The 20,765-nt window shown below is 46.6% G+C and overlaps 1 protein-coding gene across 2 annotated transcripts in view; it reads left to right on the plus strand.

The window, feature by feature from the left end:
• The window catches only part of LOC138300419 (vertebrate ancient opsin-like), a 566,835-nt gene that overhangs the window by 444,999 nt on the left and 101,071 nt on the right, over positions 1-20,765 (plus strand). For both annotated transcript variants that reach the window (XM_069239767.1, XM_069239765.1), the window contains exon 4: positions 4,450-4,689. In XM_069239767.1, the coding sequence (XP_069095868.1) occupies positions 4,450-4,689 (240 nt within the window). The remainder of the gene's footprint in view (positions 1-4,449; positions 4,690-20,765) is intronic.

Here is a 20,765-nt window from a genome sequence, read left to right on the forward strand (position 1 = left end):
GGAATACAGACAGGTTGCCAGAAACGAACGAGTTGCAAATAGTTTACTCTCGCACGATTGCCACATATCCTGGTCTTCCTGAATTCTGGTGCTAAATTTGTGTACGTGAACCAAAGTGTTCTGATAATTATCACCTGAAACTACTTGTATTGTGCTAAAAGAAGAGCAATTGAGATCCAAGTAACCGTTTAAAGAACAAAAGCTTTGTTTCTGGTTTCTGGTTTCTGGTGATTGCTCACAATAAATCAATACTGACAGGATGGGGTTCAATAAATCTTTACTACACGTGAACGTGTTTGTCAAAGCAGAAACAGCAGCTCTGCCAGGATCTAATATATGTGATGGAATGAATGCAAGTTGCTTTTGATGTAACTCACTTTTTACCTAAAAAATGGATTTCACACAAAGATGAAGGATTCCTGGGGGAAAAACTGTATCTAAGTGTGCGAGTGCCATGTGTGTGAGGGGTGTGTATGTACCTATATACAAATTGTTAGACTTTTCATCCTAGGCGTGGTCTCCCTTAACTTTTTGCCTCTGTTCCTCAGATTGTTGATGTGTGCTGGACTCTGATTTTACTGTTTTTGTTACTCTGGGCACTTTACCATTGCTAACCAGTGCTAATGTGCAAGTGCTCTTTTACAAAATGTGTATGTAATTGGTTTATCCATAATTGTCATATTTGATTTACTAGTAAGTCCCTAGTAAAGTGCACTAGAGGTGCCAGGGCCTGTAAATCAAATGCTACTAGTGGGCCTGCAGACTGGTTGTGCCACCCACATAAGTAGCTCTGTAATCATGTCTCAGACCTGCCACTGCAGTGTCTGTGTGTGCAGTTGTAACTGTAAATTCGACTTGGGAAGTGTACCCACTTGCCAGGCCTAAACCTTCCCTTTTCTTACATGTCCGGCACCCCTAGGGTAGGCCCTAGGTAGCCCCAAGGCCAGGGTGCAGTATATGGTTAAGGTAGGACATATAGTAATGTGCTTTATATGTCCTGACAGTAAAATATTACTAAATTCGTTTTTCACTGTTGCAAGGCCTGTCCCTCTCATAGGTTAACATGGGGGCTATCTTTAAATCTGATTAAAGTGTAGATTCCCTTTGGGAACGGATGGACATGTAGAGTTTGGGCTCTCCGAGCTCACAATTTAAAAATACATCTTTTAGTGAAGTTGATTTTAAGATTGTGTGTTTGAAAATGCTACTTTTAGAAAGTGGGCATTTTCTTGCTTATACCATTTCTGTGACTCTGCCTGTTTGTGGATTCCCTGCCTGGGTCAGTTTGACAGTTGGGCTGGTTGCACCTCACAATAGACAGTGACACAAAGGGAGCTGGGGTGTAGCCTGCATATCCTGATGAGCCATCTGTGCTAGGAGGGAGAGGAGGAGTGGTCACTCACACCTGAAAGAGCTGTGCCTGCCTTCACACAATGCAGTCTCCAACCCCCTGGTGAGTGTCTGGGGCCTGGCCTGGGCAAGGCAGGATTTCACATTCAAAAGATACTTTACTTTGAAGTAGGCCTACTTCAAAGAAGAACTTGGGTATAAGAAGGGCACCCAAAACCACAGACATTAGAACACTTCTGGAAACAAGAGGAACCTCTGCCTGGAGAAGAGCTGAAGAGCTGAGGAAGAAGAGCTGCCATGCCTGTGACTATGCTTTGTGGAGCTATGCTGCAGTTGCTGCTTCTGCCACAGTAAGAGGGCAAAGACTGGACTTTGTATGCCTTCCATCTTGTGAAGAAATCTCCAAGGGCCTGATGTAGATCTTGCCTCCTGTTGTTTGAAGCCTCAGTGACAGCAAAAACTTCTCTCTACCAGCACCTGGAGTCTCTGGAGAGACTCCTGCTCTGACAAGTGGTGCCCTATCCAGTACCTGGGCCCTCCAAAGGAAAGCTGGTGGAAATTCAAGGAAATCGACTTTGGACCGACGCCGCTGCTGAATCTGGTGACGCCGCCTGCACCCGACTCTGTGATCTTCGCTGGAACGCGACGACTTTCGCAGGCCTGACATCGCTGCAGCCCCGCCAAAGTCCACGACTCCGTGGAAGTGGCCGCACCACGTCGTGACCGATGCCGCTCGAAGTGCGCGGATTCAACGTTTCGCACAGATGCTGTGATCCCCGACTTCGCACATCAGCTCATTTTCATTTCTTCACCAAGGTACTGTACCTGGGGGTCTACGTGACTCCGTGTCCGGCGCCGCTGGTGTCAGATTGTTGGGAACGACTCCGTTACGACACCGTGTTAACACCTCACCGAAGCATTTTGTGTTTCTAAGCGCTATTTTTGAGTTAATCTTTAAAAATTCATAACTTGACTTGTGTATGTTGGATTTTTGTTGTATAGGTCTTGTTTTGTTTAGATAAATATTTCCTATTTCTCTAAACTGGTGTTGTGTCATTTTGTAGTGTTTTCATTGAGTTACTGTGTGTGTTGGTACAAATACTTTACACCTAGCACTCTAAAGTTAAGCCTACTGCTCTGCCAAGCTACCAAGGGTAAGCAGGGGTTAGCTTAGGGTGATTCTGTTTTACCCTGACTAGAGTAAGGGTCCTTGCTTGAACAGGGGGTAACCTGACCGTCAACCAAAGACCCCATTTCTAACATTGGTGATCAGCGGTTGAGATTTGGACTTGTATTTGTACTTGACATACAGTGATTAAGTGTACACTACTATTTTGAGTGCAGACCACTACATGACCACATACTACTTGTTTGGTGATCTTTGATTTTTCTCTTTTGCTTGGATTTTTCCCTACATCCATTTTTGTGGTAATCCTTGATTGACTTCTGAACTTCATTTGGGAACTTTTCTGCTTTTTGGAACTTTGCACTTTTGTTGACTTTTCATCATGTCTCAATCTGGCGATGCATCTTGTGAACAAATCTCCAAGGGCTTGATTTAGAGCTTGCCTCCTGTTGTTTGAAGTGTCAGGGACAGCAAACACTTCTCTCTGCCAGCACCTTGAGTCTCTGGAGAGACTCCTGCCCTGACAAGTGGTACCCTATCCAGTCCCTGGGCTCTTGAAAGGAAAAGCTGGTGAAAATGCAAGGAAATCCGACTCCAGACTGACGCCGCTGCTGAATCCGGTGATGCCCCCTGCAACCGACTCCGTGATCTTTGCTGGAACGCGGCGACCTTCGCAGGTCCGACACCGCTGCAGCCCCGCCGAAGTCCGCAACTCTGTGGAAGTTGCCACACCACGTCGTAACCGATGCCGCTCGAAGTGCGCAGATTCAATGTTTCGCACAGAAGCCGTGATCCACGACTTCGCGCATCGGCTTGTTTTCATTCTTCACCAAGGTACTGTATCTGGAGGTCTGCTTGACTCCGTGGCCGGCTCCGCTGGTGTCAGATTGTTGGGAACAACTCCGTCACGACACCGTGTTAACACCTCATCGAAGCATTTTGGGTTTCTTAGCACTACGTTTGAATCTAACCTCTAAAAATTCATAACTTGACTTGTGTATTGTGGATTTTTGTCGTTTTGATCTTGTTTTGTTTAGACAAATATTTCCTATTCTTCTAAGCCTGTGTTCTGTCATTTTGTAGTGTTTGCATTAAGTTACTGTGTATGTTGGTACAAATACTTTACACCTAGCACTCTGAAGTTAAGCCTCCTGCTCTGCCAAACTACTGAGGTGGTAAGCAGGGGTTAGCTGAGGGTGATTCTCTTTTACCCTGACTAGAGTGAGGGTCCTTGCTTGAATTGGGGGTAACCTGACTGTCAACAAAAGACCCAATTTCTAACACAAATAAACACATATAACGTGGCATATTAAGGACCAAGTCACAAGTATGACACCAAATTCCAGTTCCTGCAGAAAACTGTTTTTTGGGCCGTATCGAAGTTTCAAGTATAGCGGCCTTTGCTGTTTCCAGTAATTATTGAGAGTGTTAAATTCTGCACCGCTTTATTTTCCACCAGTCCAATTTTGCCTAGTCATACCAGATGAAATAAACTGGAGTAAAAATGTCCCATGATAACCATGCCACACAGAATTCGGTGCCCCACATTCTCGATGTTATGGCTGATTTACAAGTTTGGACTTAGAATGACATCTATTTAGCAGGTCTGGTAAATATCTCGCTCTGTGGTGTCAGGACTTACTGGGTTTAATAAATAATGAATGCCCCTCAGTCTAACAAATAACAAAAATATGAACATTATATATGAGTCGGTTTTAAGCACAAGTTACACAGTGAAACTTCTGTGTTGCTGTCTACTGAGAGACTCCACTCCTGCACTCATTCAATAGGGTGCCAAAAAGAAAGCGGGGGTGTGACAAAAATGTACTTCACCTAAGGTTAAAATATATTGAGATTGCCCTGAATGTACAACTCAAAATATCTCAGATAACACCAGCTTCATTACAAGTTTCAGAATCTAAATTTTTATTTTCTCCTGCTAAGTACTTATTGGTTGTTTTCTTCTTCCGTAGGTCTCGGACACACAAGGGAGATCAGGATCTACACGAAAACCTGAGCGGGAAGTGACTCGAATGGTTGTCATTATGATCCTTGCTTTTCTAATCTGCTGGTCTCCATATGCAGCGTTTTCTATTCTCGCGACGGCGTGTCCCTCCATACACCTGGACCCACGTCTGGCTTCCATCCCTGCTTTCTTTGCCAAGACTGCCTCAGTTTACAATCCAATCATTTATGTCTTCATGAACAAACAGGTAGTCATCCTTGCAGCATTGTAAACGTTTGTGTCCAAGTGCACGACGTCCTTATTGCACTATGTGCATGATATTGAAGTAAAAGATGAGGTTTATAAAGGGCAGAAAGCTTCAAATTCCCATGAACGTAGCTGAGAACATTTCATGTGTCACATGAAATCATATTTAAGATTAAAAATTATTTTCAGAAACGTAACTCCTTGTCAGTCTCAAATCACAATAGCCTCAGTTGTACATATCATCTAGGACATAGTTAGTATTTCTATCCAAAATATTATCAAACAAATGTAAAGCTTTTTAATAGTTGAAATTCCGTCACCTTTTATAATTGTTCCATGTCAACAGCTACAGGATAATGGTAGCTGAAGATGATGATGCACCATCTTGGTGGAAGCCTCTCACCATACCATACACTAAATTGGAGAATGATCTGCACTGTGACCTCGATGCTTCTAGGGGCAGGACATGGCAAAACGAAAACATATAATTACTAACTTACTCCATTAGCACAAATCAGAGCCAGAATTCAGGGTGAAAAAATAATACATTATGTAAGTTTAATGAAGTCTAATTATCTTTGAGCATTTTGAGTCCTCTGCCAAAAGCCCCTGAGCTGATCCAGACATTCATTTGAGCAATGATCATAGGGAGCCTCAATTTCGCATTAGAACCTCACCAGGCTCATCTTCATCAACAGAACGATCCCTGCTCAGTGCTAATACAGACTCAACCACATGCCAAATAATGCAACCACCACCATGCAACAGGACCCCAATGACGCAGGCGTAGCCATTGCTGACACTCCCTAATTGCTCATTGAAGTTGTAGTAGTGACAGAGAGTGGACACCAGAGAACGTAAACGTGTCTCTTTTAGTATTGGATAGGTGCCATTCTTGACACTCCTTCCATGATCCTTAGCCTGATGGTATGACAGGCCATGCCAGAAGAAGCAAGAGCTAGCCTTAACTACCACTAAGTGGCATGTAACACTGATGATGCAGGATTTGGCTCAAGTGTACGTCTTTAACCGCTGTAACCGTGGTGCCCAAAATGTTCCTTTAAGTGCCAAAATTGATGCCGAGTAGGATACTCAGGTCCTATTGGCTGTCAAAAATTACATCACTTGAAAAGGGTATGCTGCACATTCCTAAGTAGTAAACTAGCACCTTGTATTAAAAATGGACGAACACACAGTTGTGCTTAATTGTGCAATCTGCAAAAAGTGTGTCAGAGCCTGTTATGTAATGAATGTGATCAGTTCCTCTGCGTTCATTGTAGCATCACCAAATATACAAAAATAGGGCAATACTTGACTACATGTTTCTATGTATTTGTTATAGCTACACCTTCCATTGCTTCTTTTTGTCTGGAGGAAACCCACACTAATGAGTGGCGAAGTTGCAGTCTACACCTAAAGCCCCTATCTTACTTTCATTTATTCACAACTAGTCACCATGGGCTTCATGGATCAGTGGGTTTTACCCATTCTGTGCCTATATGAAAATGTGTTAGTACATATGGGCCTATACCTCACAACCATAAGATCTACTCTGAAAGGGTTTAGAGAAAATGGGTGTGTGAAATGTGTGCTGAACTAATGTGTGTGGTGCTCAGCAGATGATACTGATACCTTGGCAAGGAATGCCACTGTGAGAAAGTAGCCTCTTTCTAGAATGGTTACCCCCACTTTTGGCCTGTTGGTGAATGTGTGTCAGAGTGTTTTTACTGTGTCACTGGGATCCTGCTAGCCAGGACCCCAGTGATCATAGATAAAAACCTATATGTCAGTATGTTTTGTCTGTCTCACTGGGATCCTGCTAGCCAGGACCCCAGTGCTCATAGTTTGTGGCCTAATGTGTATGCCTGTGTAGTGACTAACTGTGTCACTGAGGCTCTGCTAATCAGAACCTCAGTGCTTATGCTCTCTCTGCTTTTGAAATTTGTCATTGTAGGCCAGTGACTTCATTTACCAATTTCAATTGGCACACTGGACCCCCCTTATAAGTACCTAGTATATGTTACCTAGGTACCCAAGGCATTGGGGTTCCAGGAGATCCCTATGGGCTGCAGCATTTCTTTTGCCACCCATAGGGACCTCAGACAAACCCTTACACAGGACTGCCATTGCAGCCTGCGTGAAATAGTGCTCACACTATTTCACAGCCATTTTCACTGCACTTAAGTAACTTATAAGTCACCTATATGTCTAACCTTCACTTGCTGAAGGTTAGGTGCCAAGTTACTAAGTGTGAGGGCACCCTTGCACTAGCATAGGTGTCCCCACATAGTTCAGGGTCATTTCCCCAGACTTTGTGAGTGCGGGGACGTCATTACATGCGTGCACTACATATAGGTCAATACCTATATGTAGCTTTACAATGGTACTCCTAATATGGCCATGTAACATTTCTAAGATCATGGCATTGTCCCCCGATTTCAAATCTGGTATTGGGGAGCCAATTCCATGCAACCTGGGGGCTCCACCATGGACCGCCAGTGCTGCCAAACCAGCTCTCAGAGGCTTGCACTGCAGCTACAGCTGCTGCCACCTCACAGACAGGGTTCTGCCCTCCTCGGGCCTGGGCAGCCCAGTCCCAAGAAGACAGAACATAGCATTTCCTCTGAGAGCAGGGTGTTACACCCTCTCCCTTTGGAAATAGGTGTTAAAGGCTGTGGAGGGGTAGCCTCCCTCATCCTCTGGAAATTATTTGAATGGCACAGATGGTGTTCTCCTTGCATAAACCAGTCTACACCGGGTCAGGGACCCTTTCTCCCCTGCTCTGGCGGGAAACTGGACAAAGGAACCATCACCACCCCAGGGGTCCTCCAGTGTGTCCCAGACTCCAGCCATCTTGCTTTGGAAGGTGTGGGAGCACTCTGGAGGGCTCTGAGTGGCCCGTGCCAGCAGGTGACATCAGAGACCCCTTCTGATAGGTCCATGCCTGATAAGGTAGCCAATCCCCCTCTCAGAGCTATTTGGGGTCTCTTCAGATTCTGCTTGCAAGTTTCCTTCAGAAATCCTCTGCAAAATCGTCAGACTCTTCTGACCTCTGATCAATCGCAGCCTGCTCCAAGAAACGCTGTAACTGCAACAAAGTGTCTACAAGAGACACTTTTCTTCAGCAACCTCAGCTCCAAGTCAGCAACTGCAACAGTTTCTGTGGTGTGCACACTCTGGGGACTCCCTGTCTTCATCCTGCACCAGAAGGACCGAAAAAATCTCCTGTGGCGTGACGGAGTCACTCCCCTGCTCCAAGCAGGCACCTTCCAAGATGACAACTGGTACTATGGGACTCCTCTCACAGCGACAAGCATGCTCCTAAGGACACAGAGGGTGGACATAATCGACATAGACTATCCTGAGGTCCTGCTGACACAATTTGGAGGAGTTAAGACCTTACCTTTCCCGAGAGTGATGGTACCCCTGGCTACTGCATCTTCTTTGACTCCTGAGGCCTCTGTGCACTCTTTGCAAAATTCCTTCATGCACAGCCTGGCCCAGATCCCCAGCACTCCATCCTGCGTCCCTCAACTTGCTGAGTTGTTCTCCGATGGTGTGGGACCTTCTTTTGTTGTGCTGCATCAACAGCATTTTGCACCTCTTTCGAACCCGGGTCCTGTGGCTCCTGGGGGTGCTGGCAGGTATCCTGAGGGCTCTCTAAAGTGCTGGTAGCCCCCTCTTCCTCCTCACACAGAGTTGAGGCCCCCAGGTCCCTCTTGGGTCCATCCAGCACCATTTAGATGCAAAACACACTTTTGTCGTAGCCAAAGCTTGTTGGCACCTTCCAACACGAAATCTCATCTGCAACAATCTTCATGCCGTCTGACATCTTTTGCATCATGCAGGAACCCTCTGGCAGCTTCCTAGGGTGCATTTCTTTTGCACCCTCTTCTGGGTTGGCAGGGGCTCCTGTCTTTCCTGGAACTTCTTTCAACTTCTGGACTTGGTCCCCCTCCTTTGCTGGTCTTCAGGACCAATAATCCAGCAGTTGTTCTTTGCAGACTTGGTTGGCTTCCGCAAAATCCCAAAATGAGGTGTAGTGTGTCCTAAGGAAACTTACACTACTTTACTCCTGCTTTTCTGGGCTTTGGGGTGGGGTAATTTACTTACCTTTACTGTATTATTTCTCTCCCAGCAATTCTGCACACGCTACACTTGTCTAGGGGGAAATTTGTGATTCACATTCCACTTTCTTAGTATATGGTTTGTGTTGCTCCTAAACCTATTTTCTCCCATTGCATTTCATAGGATTTCCTACTGTTTGCATTGTTCTATGACTATTTATTTGTCTAATTTTGGTGTCTAGTGTACATATTGTGTATAATACTTACCTGCAGAAGGAGTATTGTCTCTAAGATATTTTTGGTACTGTGTCACCCCAAATAAATACCTTTATTTTTTATAACACTGAGTATTGTCTTGACTTGTGTATAAGTACTGTGTAACTATAAGTGGTATTGCATGAGCTTTGCATGTCTCCTAGTTCAGCCTAAGCTGCTCTCCTATAGCTACTTCTATCAGCGTAAGCTGCTAGAACACTACTACTTCACTATTAAGGGATAAGTGGACCTGGTATAAGGTGTAAGTACCCAAGGTACCCACTACAAACCAGGCCAGCCTCCTACATTGGTGGTGCAGCGGTGGGATAAGTACTTGCAATTGCTTTACCACTTTATTACCTGTATTTTTCACAAGAAAAGCTTGCTCCAATACTTAGAGCATATATAATATATACTTATAAACTAATTACAAAATTTCTAAAAGTTCCTAAAACTTTGCAAAAGTTTTACAAAGTTCTGAAAAGTTTTCTTCTTTTCTCTAAAAAGTTAACTCTGTTATTAGATGACAATCCTGGGGATGGTCCTTCCACAGACGTATCTGTCAACAAACCCCCTAGTATAACTGGTAGTGGTAAGGATTCACACACAAGTAGGGATCCCTTCAGCCCTAGAGGCCAGGTCACTAGAGTGGCCCATGTTAGAGATAGGTCTACCTCTGCACACTCTCATCTTACCTCTGTTTCAGAGACTTCACATAATTCTAACCCTGAGGACCAGTCCCTAGATAGGAAACTCAGAAAGCTGAGGTTAGAGGAGGCCAGACTGAAGCTAATGCAGCAGTGGTTGGCCTGAGACAGGAAATCCCTGGCTGTGGAGAAAGAGAGGCAGGGTTTGGAGTTAGTTCCCCATGGTGGCAGCAGCAGTTTTAGGAATACAAATGTTAGGGAACCCTAATTTCATTCTAGGAATCTGACAGAGTTGTCCCTCCTTACAAGGATGGTGATGACATCAACAAGGGGTTTGCTGCACTTGAGAGGGCCTGTAAAGTTCAGAGGGTCCCTCATGTACAGTTGGCTGCTATTCTTTGGTTATCCTTCTCTGGCAACGGTAGAGACTTCTTATTGTCAGAAAGGATGATGCAGATAATTACCAGGTTCTTAAAAATGCACTCTTGGATGGTCTGGGCTTAACCACTGAACAGTATAGACTTAAGTTCAGAGAGACCAGAAAGGAGTCATCACAGGACTGGACAGACTTTGAAGACTGTTCTGTGAAGGCCCTAGAAGGTTGGTTACATGGCAGTAAGGTGACTGATTGTGAAAGCCTATACAACTTGATTCTGAGAGAGCATATCTTGAATAATTGTGTGTCTGACTTGTTGCATCATTATCGTATGGACTCAGATATGACCTCTCCCCAAGAATTGGGAAAGAAGGCAGACAAATGGGTCAGAATAAGGGTGAGCAGAAACGCTCATACAGAGGGTGACAAAGACATCAAAAAGAAAGATGGTGAAAAATATCAGGACAAGCATGGGTATAAAAGTAAACATAAAGATCCTTCTTCAGGTCCAAAACACTCCTCTGGGGGTGGGGATAAAACTTCTTCATCTTCTTCAAACTCTTCACACAATCAGAAAAAGCCTTGGTGCTATGTGTGTAGAAATAAAGGCCATTGGCCAGGGGATAAGTCCTTCATAGGTAAAGCCCCTGAGCCTTCCACCACTAAGACATCAGACTCTAGTACCCCTAGCAGTAGTGGTAACAGTGGTGGGGCTACTGGCAATAGTCAAACTAATGGTGTAGTTGGGTTCACTTTTAGGACCATAATATAAACTGGGGTAGACAGTCCCAAGAGAGTTTCTGTCACACCTAGTGGCAATGGCCTGGTCACCTTGGCTGCTTGTCCCCTTAACATGGATAAGTACAGGCAGTCAATCTTAATAAATGGTGTTGAGGCCCAGTGTAGGAGGTTGGCCTGGCTTATAGTGGGTACCAATGGTACTTACACCTTGTGCCAGGTCCAGTTATCCCTTATTAGTAGAGTAGTAGAGTAGTAGTGTTCTGGCAGTTTAGGCTGATAGAGGTAGCTATAGCAGAGCAGACAAGACTGAACTAGGAGACATGCAAAGCTCATGCAATACCACTTATATCATATAGGTACAATACCATAGGAAAGACAATACTCCGTGTTACTAAAAATAAAGGTACTTTATTTTAGTGACAATGTGCCAAAAATATCTCAGAGGATGTACTCCCTTAGGAGGTAAGTAAAATACACAAAATATACACAACAGACCAAATCAGGTAAGTAAAACAGTCAGAAAGTAGTGCAAACACTGTAGAATACAACAGGATGCAATAGTCCTAGGGGCAACACAAACCATATACTAAGAAAGTGGAATGCGAACCACCAATGGGCCCCTAGGCAAGTGTAGTGTCTAGAGGGTCAGTGGGAGTGTAAGAAAACACTAAGGGTGTCCAAGATACCCCACCCCAAGACCCTGGATAGTAGGAGTAAAGTACTACTATTTCCCCAGAAGCACACTAATGTCGTGATAAGGGATTTTGCAAAGACCACAACAGACTGCAAAGTACTGAAGACGGATTCCTGGATGTGAGGACCTGCAAAGGAAGGGGACCAAGTCCAAGAGTCGCGCAGGTGTCCGGGAGGGCAGGAGCCCACTAAACCCTGGATGAAGGTGCAAAATGGCTGCCTCCGGATGGAAGAAGCTGAAGATTCTGCAATAACAAAAAGTGGTAGGAAGTTCTCCTCCGTGCAGAAGATGTCCCACTGTGTGCTGGAGGATGCAGAAGTGTTTCCTTGGCAAAATACCACAAACAAGCTTTGCTAGCTGCAAGAGTCACAGTTAGAGAAAAAGGGTGCTGCCCGGGCCCTGGAAGGACCAGGATGTCGGCACTTGAGAGAGGAGACAGAGAGGGCCCTCAGCAATGGAGAGTACCCACGTACAAGCAATAAGCATCCGCAGAAGTCCTTGAACACAGGTTCAAGAAGATTGAACAATGCAGTCATCTCAACACTACAAAAGGAGGTCCCACGACACCGGAGATCAACTCAGGGAGCTGAGCATCGCAGGACTGAGTGCTGGGAACAAAGGCTTGGCTGTGAATGCAGGATTTTGTGGAAATGTGCACAGAAGCCCTTGAAGCTGCAGTTCATGCGATGCACAGGATTACCATCTCGAGAGGGGAGGCAAGAACTTACCTCCTCCAAATTTGGACAGTTGAACCACTGGACAGTCTGGGTCACTTGGGTCCACCATCTGTGTTCCAGGGGCCATGCTCGTCAGGATGAGAGGCGTCCCAGAGTACCGCTGAAGCTGAAGTTTGGTGCCTGCTGAAGCAGGGGGAATTCTTTGTGGCTTCCAGTGCAGGGTGAAGCAGGCAGCCCCCAAAGCATGCACCACCAGGAAATAGTCAAGAAAGCCAGCAGGATTAGGTGCTACAATGTCGCTGGTAGTCTTCTGGCTACTTTGTGCAGTTTTGCAGGCGTTCTGGAGCAGTCAGCGGTTGATCCTTGGCAGAATTCGAAGAGAGAAGTGCAGAGGAGTCCTGCTGGATTCTTGCAAGTCATTATCTGATGAAAAGCCCACTGGAGAGACCCTAAATAGCCCTCAGAGGAGGATTGGTCCCCTAGTCAGGTAAGCACCTATCAGGAGGGGTCTCTGATGTCACCTGCTGGCACTGGCCACTCAGAGGCCTCCAGAGTGCCCTCACACCTCTGGAAACAAGATGGCAAAGGTCTGGGACATACTGGAGGAGCTCTGGGCACCACCCCTGGGGTAGTGATGGACAGGGGAGTGGTCACTCCCCTTTCCTTTGTCCAGTTTCACACCAGAGCAGGGACTGTGGGTTCCCTAAACCAGTGTAGTTCAAAGCATTTCCAGAGGCTGGGAGAGGCTACTCCGCCACAGCCCTGAACACCTATTTCCAAAGAGAGAGGGTGTAACACCCTGCTCTTAGAGGAAATGCTTTGTTCTGCCTTCCTGGGACTGGACTGCCCAGACCCCAGGAGAGCAGAACCCTGTCTGTGGGATGGCAGCAGCAGTAGCTGCAGAGAAAACCCCAGAGAGCTGGTTTGGCAGTACCCGGGGTCCATAGTGGAGCACCGGGGATGCATGTAATTGGCTCCCCAATACCAGATTTGGCATGGGGGGACAATTCCACGATCTTAGACATGTTACATGGCCATATTCGGAGTTACCATTGTGAAGCTACATATAGGAATTGACCTATTTGTAGTGCTTGCGTGTAGTGGTGTCACCGCACTCACAAAGTCCGGGAAAATGGCCCTGAACTATGTGGGGGAACCTTTGCTAGTGCAAGGGTGCCCTCACACTTAGTAACTTTGCACCTAGCCTTCAGCAAGTGAAGGTTAGACATGTAGGTGACTTATAAGTTACTTAAGTGCAGTGAAAATGGCTGTGAAATAACATGTGCATTATTTCACTCAGGCTGCAGTGGCAGTCCTGTGTAAAGGTTTGTCTGAGCTCCATATGAGTGGCAAAAGAAATGCTGCAGCCCATAGAGATCTCTTGGAACTCCAATACCCTGGGTACCCAGTTACCATATACTAGGGAATTAGAAGGATGTTCCAGTATGCCAATTGAAATTGGTAAAAGTGGTCACCATCGATAGTGACAAATTTAAAGGCAGAGAGAGCACAAGCATTGAGGTTCTGGTTAGCAGAGCTTCAGTGACACAGTTAGTCACTACACAGGTATACACATTCAGGCCACAAACTCTGAGCACTGGGGTCCTGGCTAGCAGGATCTCAGTGAGAAAGGCAAAACAAACTGACATACATGTAAAAATGGGGGGGAACATGCCAGGCAAGATGGTACTTTCCTACACCCCCCCCCCCCCCCAAACGAGGGACAGAAGGCTAACCTGGCCCAGATGAGTCTTCATTGTCTAAGTGGAAATTTCTGGAGAGTCCATCTGCATTGGAGTGGGTACTCCGAGGTTTATGTTCCACTGTACAGTCCATTCCCTGTAGGGAGATGGACCACCTCAACAATTTAGGGCTTTCAACTTTCATTTGTTTAAGCAATAACAGAGGTCTGTGGTCTGTTTGAACAATAAAGTGAGTACCAAAGAGGTATGGTCTCAACTTTTTCAAGGCCCAGACCACAGCAAAGGCCTCCCTCTCTATGGCAGACCAACGCTTTTCTCTAGGGGTCAACCTCCTGCTGATAAAAGCAACAGGTTGATCCTGGCCCTCAGTGTTAAGCTGTGATAGAACTGCCCCTACCCCTAATTCAGAAGCATCAGTTTGAACTATGAATCTTTTGGAGTAACAAGGGCTTTTTAGGAGAGGTGCAGAGCACATGGCCTGATGGAGCTCATCAAAAGCCTTTTGACAGCTAGCTGTCCATAATACCTTTTTAGGCATCTTCTTTGATGTGAGGTCATTAAGAGGGCCTTCTGCAGGGCCTCAAAAACTTTCCACAGGCGGACCAGGTGATCATCCCAGCTAAAGACAGCAATAAAGACAGCAATATTGTCTAGACATCCTGCACTAAAGGCTTCCAATCCTTGGAGGACGGTATTCACCAACCTCTGAAAAGTGTCAGGTGCATTCTTCCATCCAAGGGGCATAACTGTAAACTGATAGTGCCCCCAATGGTTGAAAATGCTGTTTTTGGTTTAGCATCTTCTGATAACTTTATCTGCCAATACCCTGCAGTTAAATCAAAAGTGCTCAGATACTTGGCAGAAGCCCGTTTATCTATCAGCTCATCTGCCCTGGGTATAGGGTGAGCATCAGTTTTTGTTACTTGATTGAGACCCCTGTAGTCCACACAACACCTCATTTCCTTTTTTCCATCTTTACTATGAGGTTTGGGGACAAGCACCACTGGGCTGGCCCAGGGGCGTTCAGAAGGTTCAGTCACTACCAGATCCAACATTATCTGTACCTCTTGTTCAATACAGTCTCTGACATGGTCAGGCTGTCTATACATTTTACTTTTGACTAGTAAACTGTCTCCAGTGTCAATTGTGTACTCACACCAGGTAGTTGTACCTGGAATTAGTGAGAAGAGGTCAGAGAACTGATCAAGGAGATTTATGCAGTTGTCCTTCTGCTCAGCAGTAAGGCAATATGCCAATACAACTCCTTCCAATAAGCCATCAGCTTCAGTGGCGGAGAGGAGGTCAGGGAGAGGGTCACTCTCTTCCTCCTGCCCCTCATCTGTGGTCATGAGCAGGGTTAAGTCAGCCCGTCATAGCAAGTTTTCAGGCGATTGACATGAAGCACCCTAACGGGGCTTCTGGCAGTGCCCAGCTCTACCAAATAGGTGACCTCACCTTTCTTTTCCACAATGAGATGGGGTCCACTCCATTTGTCCTGGAGAGCTCTTGGTGCCACAGGCTCCAATACCCACACCTTCTGTCCTGGGTGGTACTGAGTCAGGACAGCCTTCTGGTCATTCCACTGCTTACGGAGCTCTTGGCTGGCCTGAAGGTTTTTACTGGACTTTTTCATGTACTCAGCCATCCTTGATCTGAGGCCAAGTACATAGTCCACAATGTCTTGTTTGGGAGCTTTTACAGGAGGCATGGCAACAGGACATCGCATCTCCTCCTGAGTTTTCCAGGGAATCCCATGATCATGCCTTTGTGAGTTTTATTAAATCTCTCAACCAATCCATTTGTATGTGGATGATAAGGGGTGGTGAACTTGTAGGTAACACCACACTCCTTCCACATTGCCTTAAGATATGCAGACATGAAGTTACTACCTCTGATACCACTTCCTTAGGGAACCCACTCTGGAAAATATTCCCAGGAGGGCTTTTGCCAATGCAGGAGCTGTAGTGGTCCTTAAGGGTGTAGCTTCAGGGTACCTAGTGGCATTGTCCATTACCACCAGGATAAATCTATTCCCTGAAGCTGTTAGAGGATCAAGGGGGCCAACAATGTCAACCCCTATCCTCTCAAAGGGCAACCCAACCACTGGGAGTGGAATTAAGGGGTCTTTAGGTGTGCCACCAGTCTTGCCACTGGCTTGGCAGGTCACACAGGAGCAACAAAACTCCTTGGTGTCCTCTGACATATGAGGCCAGTGAAACAATGGAACCAGTATGTCCCAAGTTTTACTTTAGCCAAAATGCTCAGCCAAAGGAATGCCATGTGCCAAAGTCAGAAGAAACACCCTATACTGCAAAGGGATAACCAATCTCCTGGCAGCTCCAAGCTTAGGGTCCCTTGACTCAGTATAGAGAAGGTTATCTTCCCAATAGACTTTGTGGCTATCAGTGACATCCCCATTCTGCTGTTTGACAGCTTGCTGTCTTAAACCCTCTAGTGTGGGACAGGCCTGCTGTGCCACACTCAGCTCTTGCCTAGCAGGCCCCCCTGCACCCAAAAGCTCAGCAGTGTCTGCTGCCAGCTCATCTGGTGTAGGTTCTGCACAGTGAGAGGATTTATCTTCCTCAAAAGGGGAATCTTCTGGAGAGGGAGGGATAATGGGCAAGGATTGACCCTTTTACCCCTAGCTTTTGGGAGCACTTGGTCCATTTTTCCAGGATCCAAGTTTCCCTGTCCTCCTTGCTTCTGGGCCTGAGCCCTTGTGATAGCAAAGATATGCCCTGGAGTGCCCAGCATTGCTGCATGAGCCTCCAACTCCAAACCAGTGGCTACCACAACTTTCTTTGGGACAGTATCCCTCCCCCCCATTTGAGATTCACAACAGCCATGGGGTGGCTAAGAGTGTTGTTATGAGCATCAGTCATTTGGTACTGCTGACCAAGTCGGTGTTGTTCAGATGCAACCAGTTTCTCTATCACCATGGTGACACTGGCTCTTGTGTCCATGTAGGCCTCAACACCATTTTGTTTGGGGTAGTTGCTTGTACTTACCCATACTAAGGGGACAAGCAACCAAGGTGGAAAAATCAATACCACCATCAGAGACTAAAACAGCCTCTGTGGTCTCCCTAACTAGACCAACCCCCACTACATTACCAATGGTGAGCCCAGCTACATCCTTTGACTGGCTATTTGTAGTGTTCTTCCCACCACCACAGCTATTACTAGGGGCACTAGTGGACACAGTTGGGGTTGTGGTGGTGGGAGCCTTGTTGTTTTTCTTTGGACAAGTGGAATCACTTCTTTTGATTGTGTGAAGAGGATTTGGACCCACCACCCCAGAGGATTTTTTGTGTGCCTAATGAAGACTCAGAATTATTTTTGTCTTTGTCCCCACCCTTTTCATGAGACTTACCATCCTTCTTCTTGCCATCCTTGTCACCACCTGTATGAGCTTTTCTGCTCACTCTTGTTCTGACCCATTTGTCTACCTTCTTTCCCAATTCTTGGGGAGATGTCAGATCTGAGTCTACCAAGTACTGATGCAACAAGTCAGACACACAATTATTCAAAATATGCTCTCTCAAAATTAGATTATACAGGCTTTCATAGTCAAGCACCTTACTGCCATGTAACCATCCCTCCAAGGCCTTCACTGAACAGTCTACAAAGTCTGCCCAGTCTTGAGAGGACTCTTTTCTGGTATTTCTGAACTGTTTCCTGTATTGTTCAGTGGTTAAGCCAAATCCATCTAAGAGTGCATCTTTCAAAACTTTGTAATTGTTGGCATCACTCTCCCTAAGGAGTCACAGTATAGCAGCCCACTGCCTTTGAAGGACCAACTGTACCATACAGGCCCTCTCAAGTGCAGAAAACCACTTGTTTATGTCATCCCCCTCCTTATAACGGGGGACAATCTTGAGCAGGTTTCTTGAATCTGTTTCTCTAACAAGATGACTATGAAGATTGCTGCTGCTGCCACCATGGGGAACTAACCCCAACTTCTGTCTTTCTCTCTCTACATCTAAAGATTCCCTATCTAAGGCCAACTGCTGCTCTCTTAGCTTCAGTCTGGCCTCTTCCAAACTCAACTTCATGAGTTCCCTGTCTAGGGTGTTATCCTCTGGGTGGGAGGTTTGGGAATTCTCTGACACGGAGGTAATGTGCTAATTTGCAGAAGTGGACCTTTCTCCAACAAACTGAACCCTAGTGACCTGGCCTTTTGGAGTGAAAGGTGCCCTACTGATGTGTGACCCCCTACCACTACCAGCTTCACTAGGTGGCCTGATAACTGAAAGGTCTATGGAAGTACCCTCCCCAGAGTCCTCAGGGCCCTCCCCTAATTCTACCTGGGTGACCCCCTACTCTACCTCCTGATCCTGGGTTTGACCAATCTGACTTTGGTCACTTTCAAGGAGAAGGCTAAAAAGGAGATCCTTAGTAGGGTTCTTACCAAACCCTAAACTCCTTTCTATACAGAGACCCCTCAAACTTTTAAAGTTTAGATTCTCATAAGTTGTCCTCACAACTTTGAGAGTGGCCTCTACCACAAACAAAGCGGAAAGAATGAGGTTAAGTAGTTAGAACATGGTTTTCTTATGATAGAACTAATGACAAAGTGGTAAAGCAGGTACAAGTACTTATCACACTGTTGCACCACCAATGTAGAAGGCTGGCCTGGCTTATAGTGGGTACCAATGGTACTTACACCTTGTGCCATGTCCAGTTATCCCTTATTAGTAGAGTAGGAGTGTTCTAGCAGCTTAGGCTCATAGAGGTAGCTATAGCAGAGCAGTCAAGGCTGAATTAGGAGATATGCAAAGCTCATGCAATACCACTTATATCATATAGGTACTATATCATAAGAAAGACAATACTCAGGGGGTCATTCCGACCCTGGCGGTCCATGACCGCCAGGGCTGGGGACCACGGAAGCACCGCCAACAGGCTGGCGGTGCTTCCAGGCTCATTCTGACCGCGGCGGTAAAGCCGCAGTCAGAAAAGGGGAACCGGCGGTTTCCTGCCGGTTTCCTGCCGGTTTCCTGCCGGTTTCCTGCCGGTTTTCCCCTGGCCCAGGGAATTCTCCATGGCGGCGCTGCTTGCAGCGCCGCCATGGGGATTCTGACCCCCTTCCTGCCACCCTGTTTCTGGCGGTTCTTACCGCCAGGAACAGGATGGCGGGAACCGGTGTTGTGGGGCCCCTGGGGGCCCCTGCACTGCCCATGCCACTGGCATGGGCCGTGCAGGGGCCCCCTAACAGGGCCCCATGAAGATTTTCACTGTCTGCTTTGCAGACAGTGAAAATCGCGACGGGTGCTACTGCACCCGTTGCACCCCTGCAACACCGCCGGCTCCATTCGGAGCCGGCTTCTATGTTGCAGGGGCTTTCCCGCTGGGCCGGCGGGTGCCCTTTTGGCGGTCGCCCGCCGGCCCAGCGGGAAAGCCAGAATGGCATCCGCAGTCTCCTGACCGCGGAGCGGCCATTTGGCGGTGACCGCATGGCGGGCGGCGACCGCCACCCGCCGCGGTCAGAATGACCGCCTCAGTGTTACTAAAAATAAAGGAACTTTATTTTAGTGACAATGTGCCAAAAATATCTCAGAGGATATACTCCCTTAGGAGGTAAGTAAAATACACAAAATATACACAACAGACCAAATCAGGTAAGTAAAACAGTCAGAAATTAGTGCAAACACTGTAGAATACAATAGGATGCAATAGGCCTAGGGGCAACACAAACCATATACTAAGAAAGTGGAATGCGAACCACGATTGAACCCCTAGGTTAGTGCAGTGTGTAGAGGGTCTCTAGGAGTATAGGAAAACCCTAAGGGTGTCCAATATACCCCACCCCAACACCCTGGAGAGTAGGAGTAAAGAACTACTATTTCCCCAGAAGCACACTAAAGTCGTGATAAGGGATTTCGCAAAGACCACAACAGACTGCAAAGCACTGAAGACGGATTCCTGGACCTGAGGACCTGCAAAAGAAGGGGACCAAGTCCAAGAGTAGCGCAGGTGTCTGGGAGGGCAAGAGGCCCACTAAACCCCGGATGAAGGTGCAAAATGGCTGCTTCAGGATGGAAGACGCTGAAGATTCTGCAATAACAAAAAGTGGTAGGAAGTTCTCCTCCGTGCAGAAGATGTCCCACGGCGTGCTGGAAGATGCAGAAGTGTTTCCTTGGCAAAATACCACAAACAAGCTTTGTTAGCTGCAAGAGTTGCAGTTAGAGAAAAAGGGTGCTGTCCAGGCCCAGGAAGGACCAGGATGTCGCCACTTGGGAGAGGAGATAGAGGGGGCCCAAAGCAATGTAGAGAGCCCATGCACAAGCAAGAAGCACCCGCAGAAGTCCTTGAACAGGGGTTCAAGAAGTCTGAACACGGCAGTCATCTCAACACTGCAAAAGGAGGTCCCACGAAACCAGAGATCAACTCAGTGTGGTGTCCCCGCACTCACAAAGTACGGGGAAATGGCCCTGAACTATGTGGGGACACCTTTGCTAATGCAGGACCCCCCTTATAAGTCCCTAGTATGTGGTACCTAGGTACCCAGGGCATTGGGGTTCCAGGAGATCCATGTGGGCTGCAGCATTTCTTTTGCCACCCATAGGGAGCTCAGACAAACCCTTACACGGGACTGCCATTGCAGCCTGTTTGAAATAGTGCACACACTATTTCACAGCAATTTTCACTGCACTTAAGTAACTTATAAGTCACCTATATGTCTAACCTTCACTTGCTGAAGGTTAGGTGCAAGGTTACTAAGTGTGAGGGCACACTTGCACTAGCAAAGGTGCCCCCACATAGTTCAGGGCCATTTCCCCGGAATTTGTGAGTGCGGGGATGCCATTACACGTATGCACTATATATAGGTCAGTACCTATATGTAGCTTCACAATCGTAACTCTGAATATGGCCATGTAACATGTCTAAGATCATGGAATTGTCCCCCCATTCTAA

This window comes from Pleurodeles waltl, chromosome 6, assembly GCF_031143425.1.
Source record: "Pleurodeles waltl isolate 20211129_DDA chromosome 6, aPleWal1.hap1.20221129, whole genome shotgun sequence".
NCBI lineage: Eukaryota > Metazoa > Chordata > Amphibia > Caudata > Salamandridae > Pleurodeles > Pleurodeles waltl.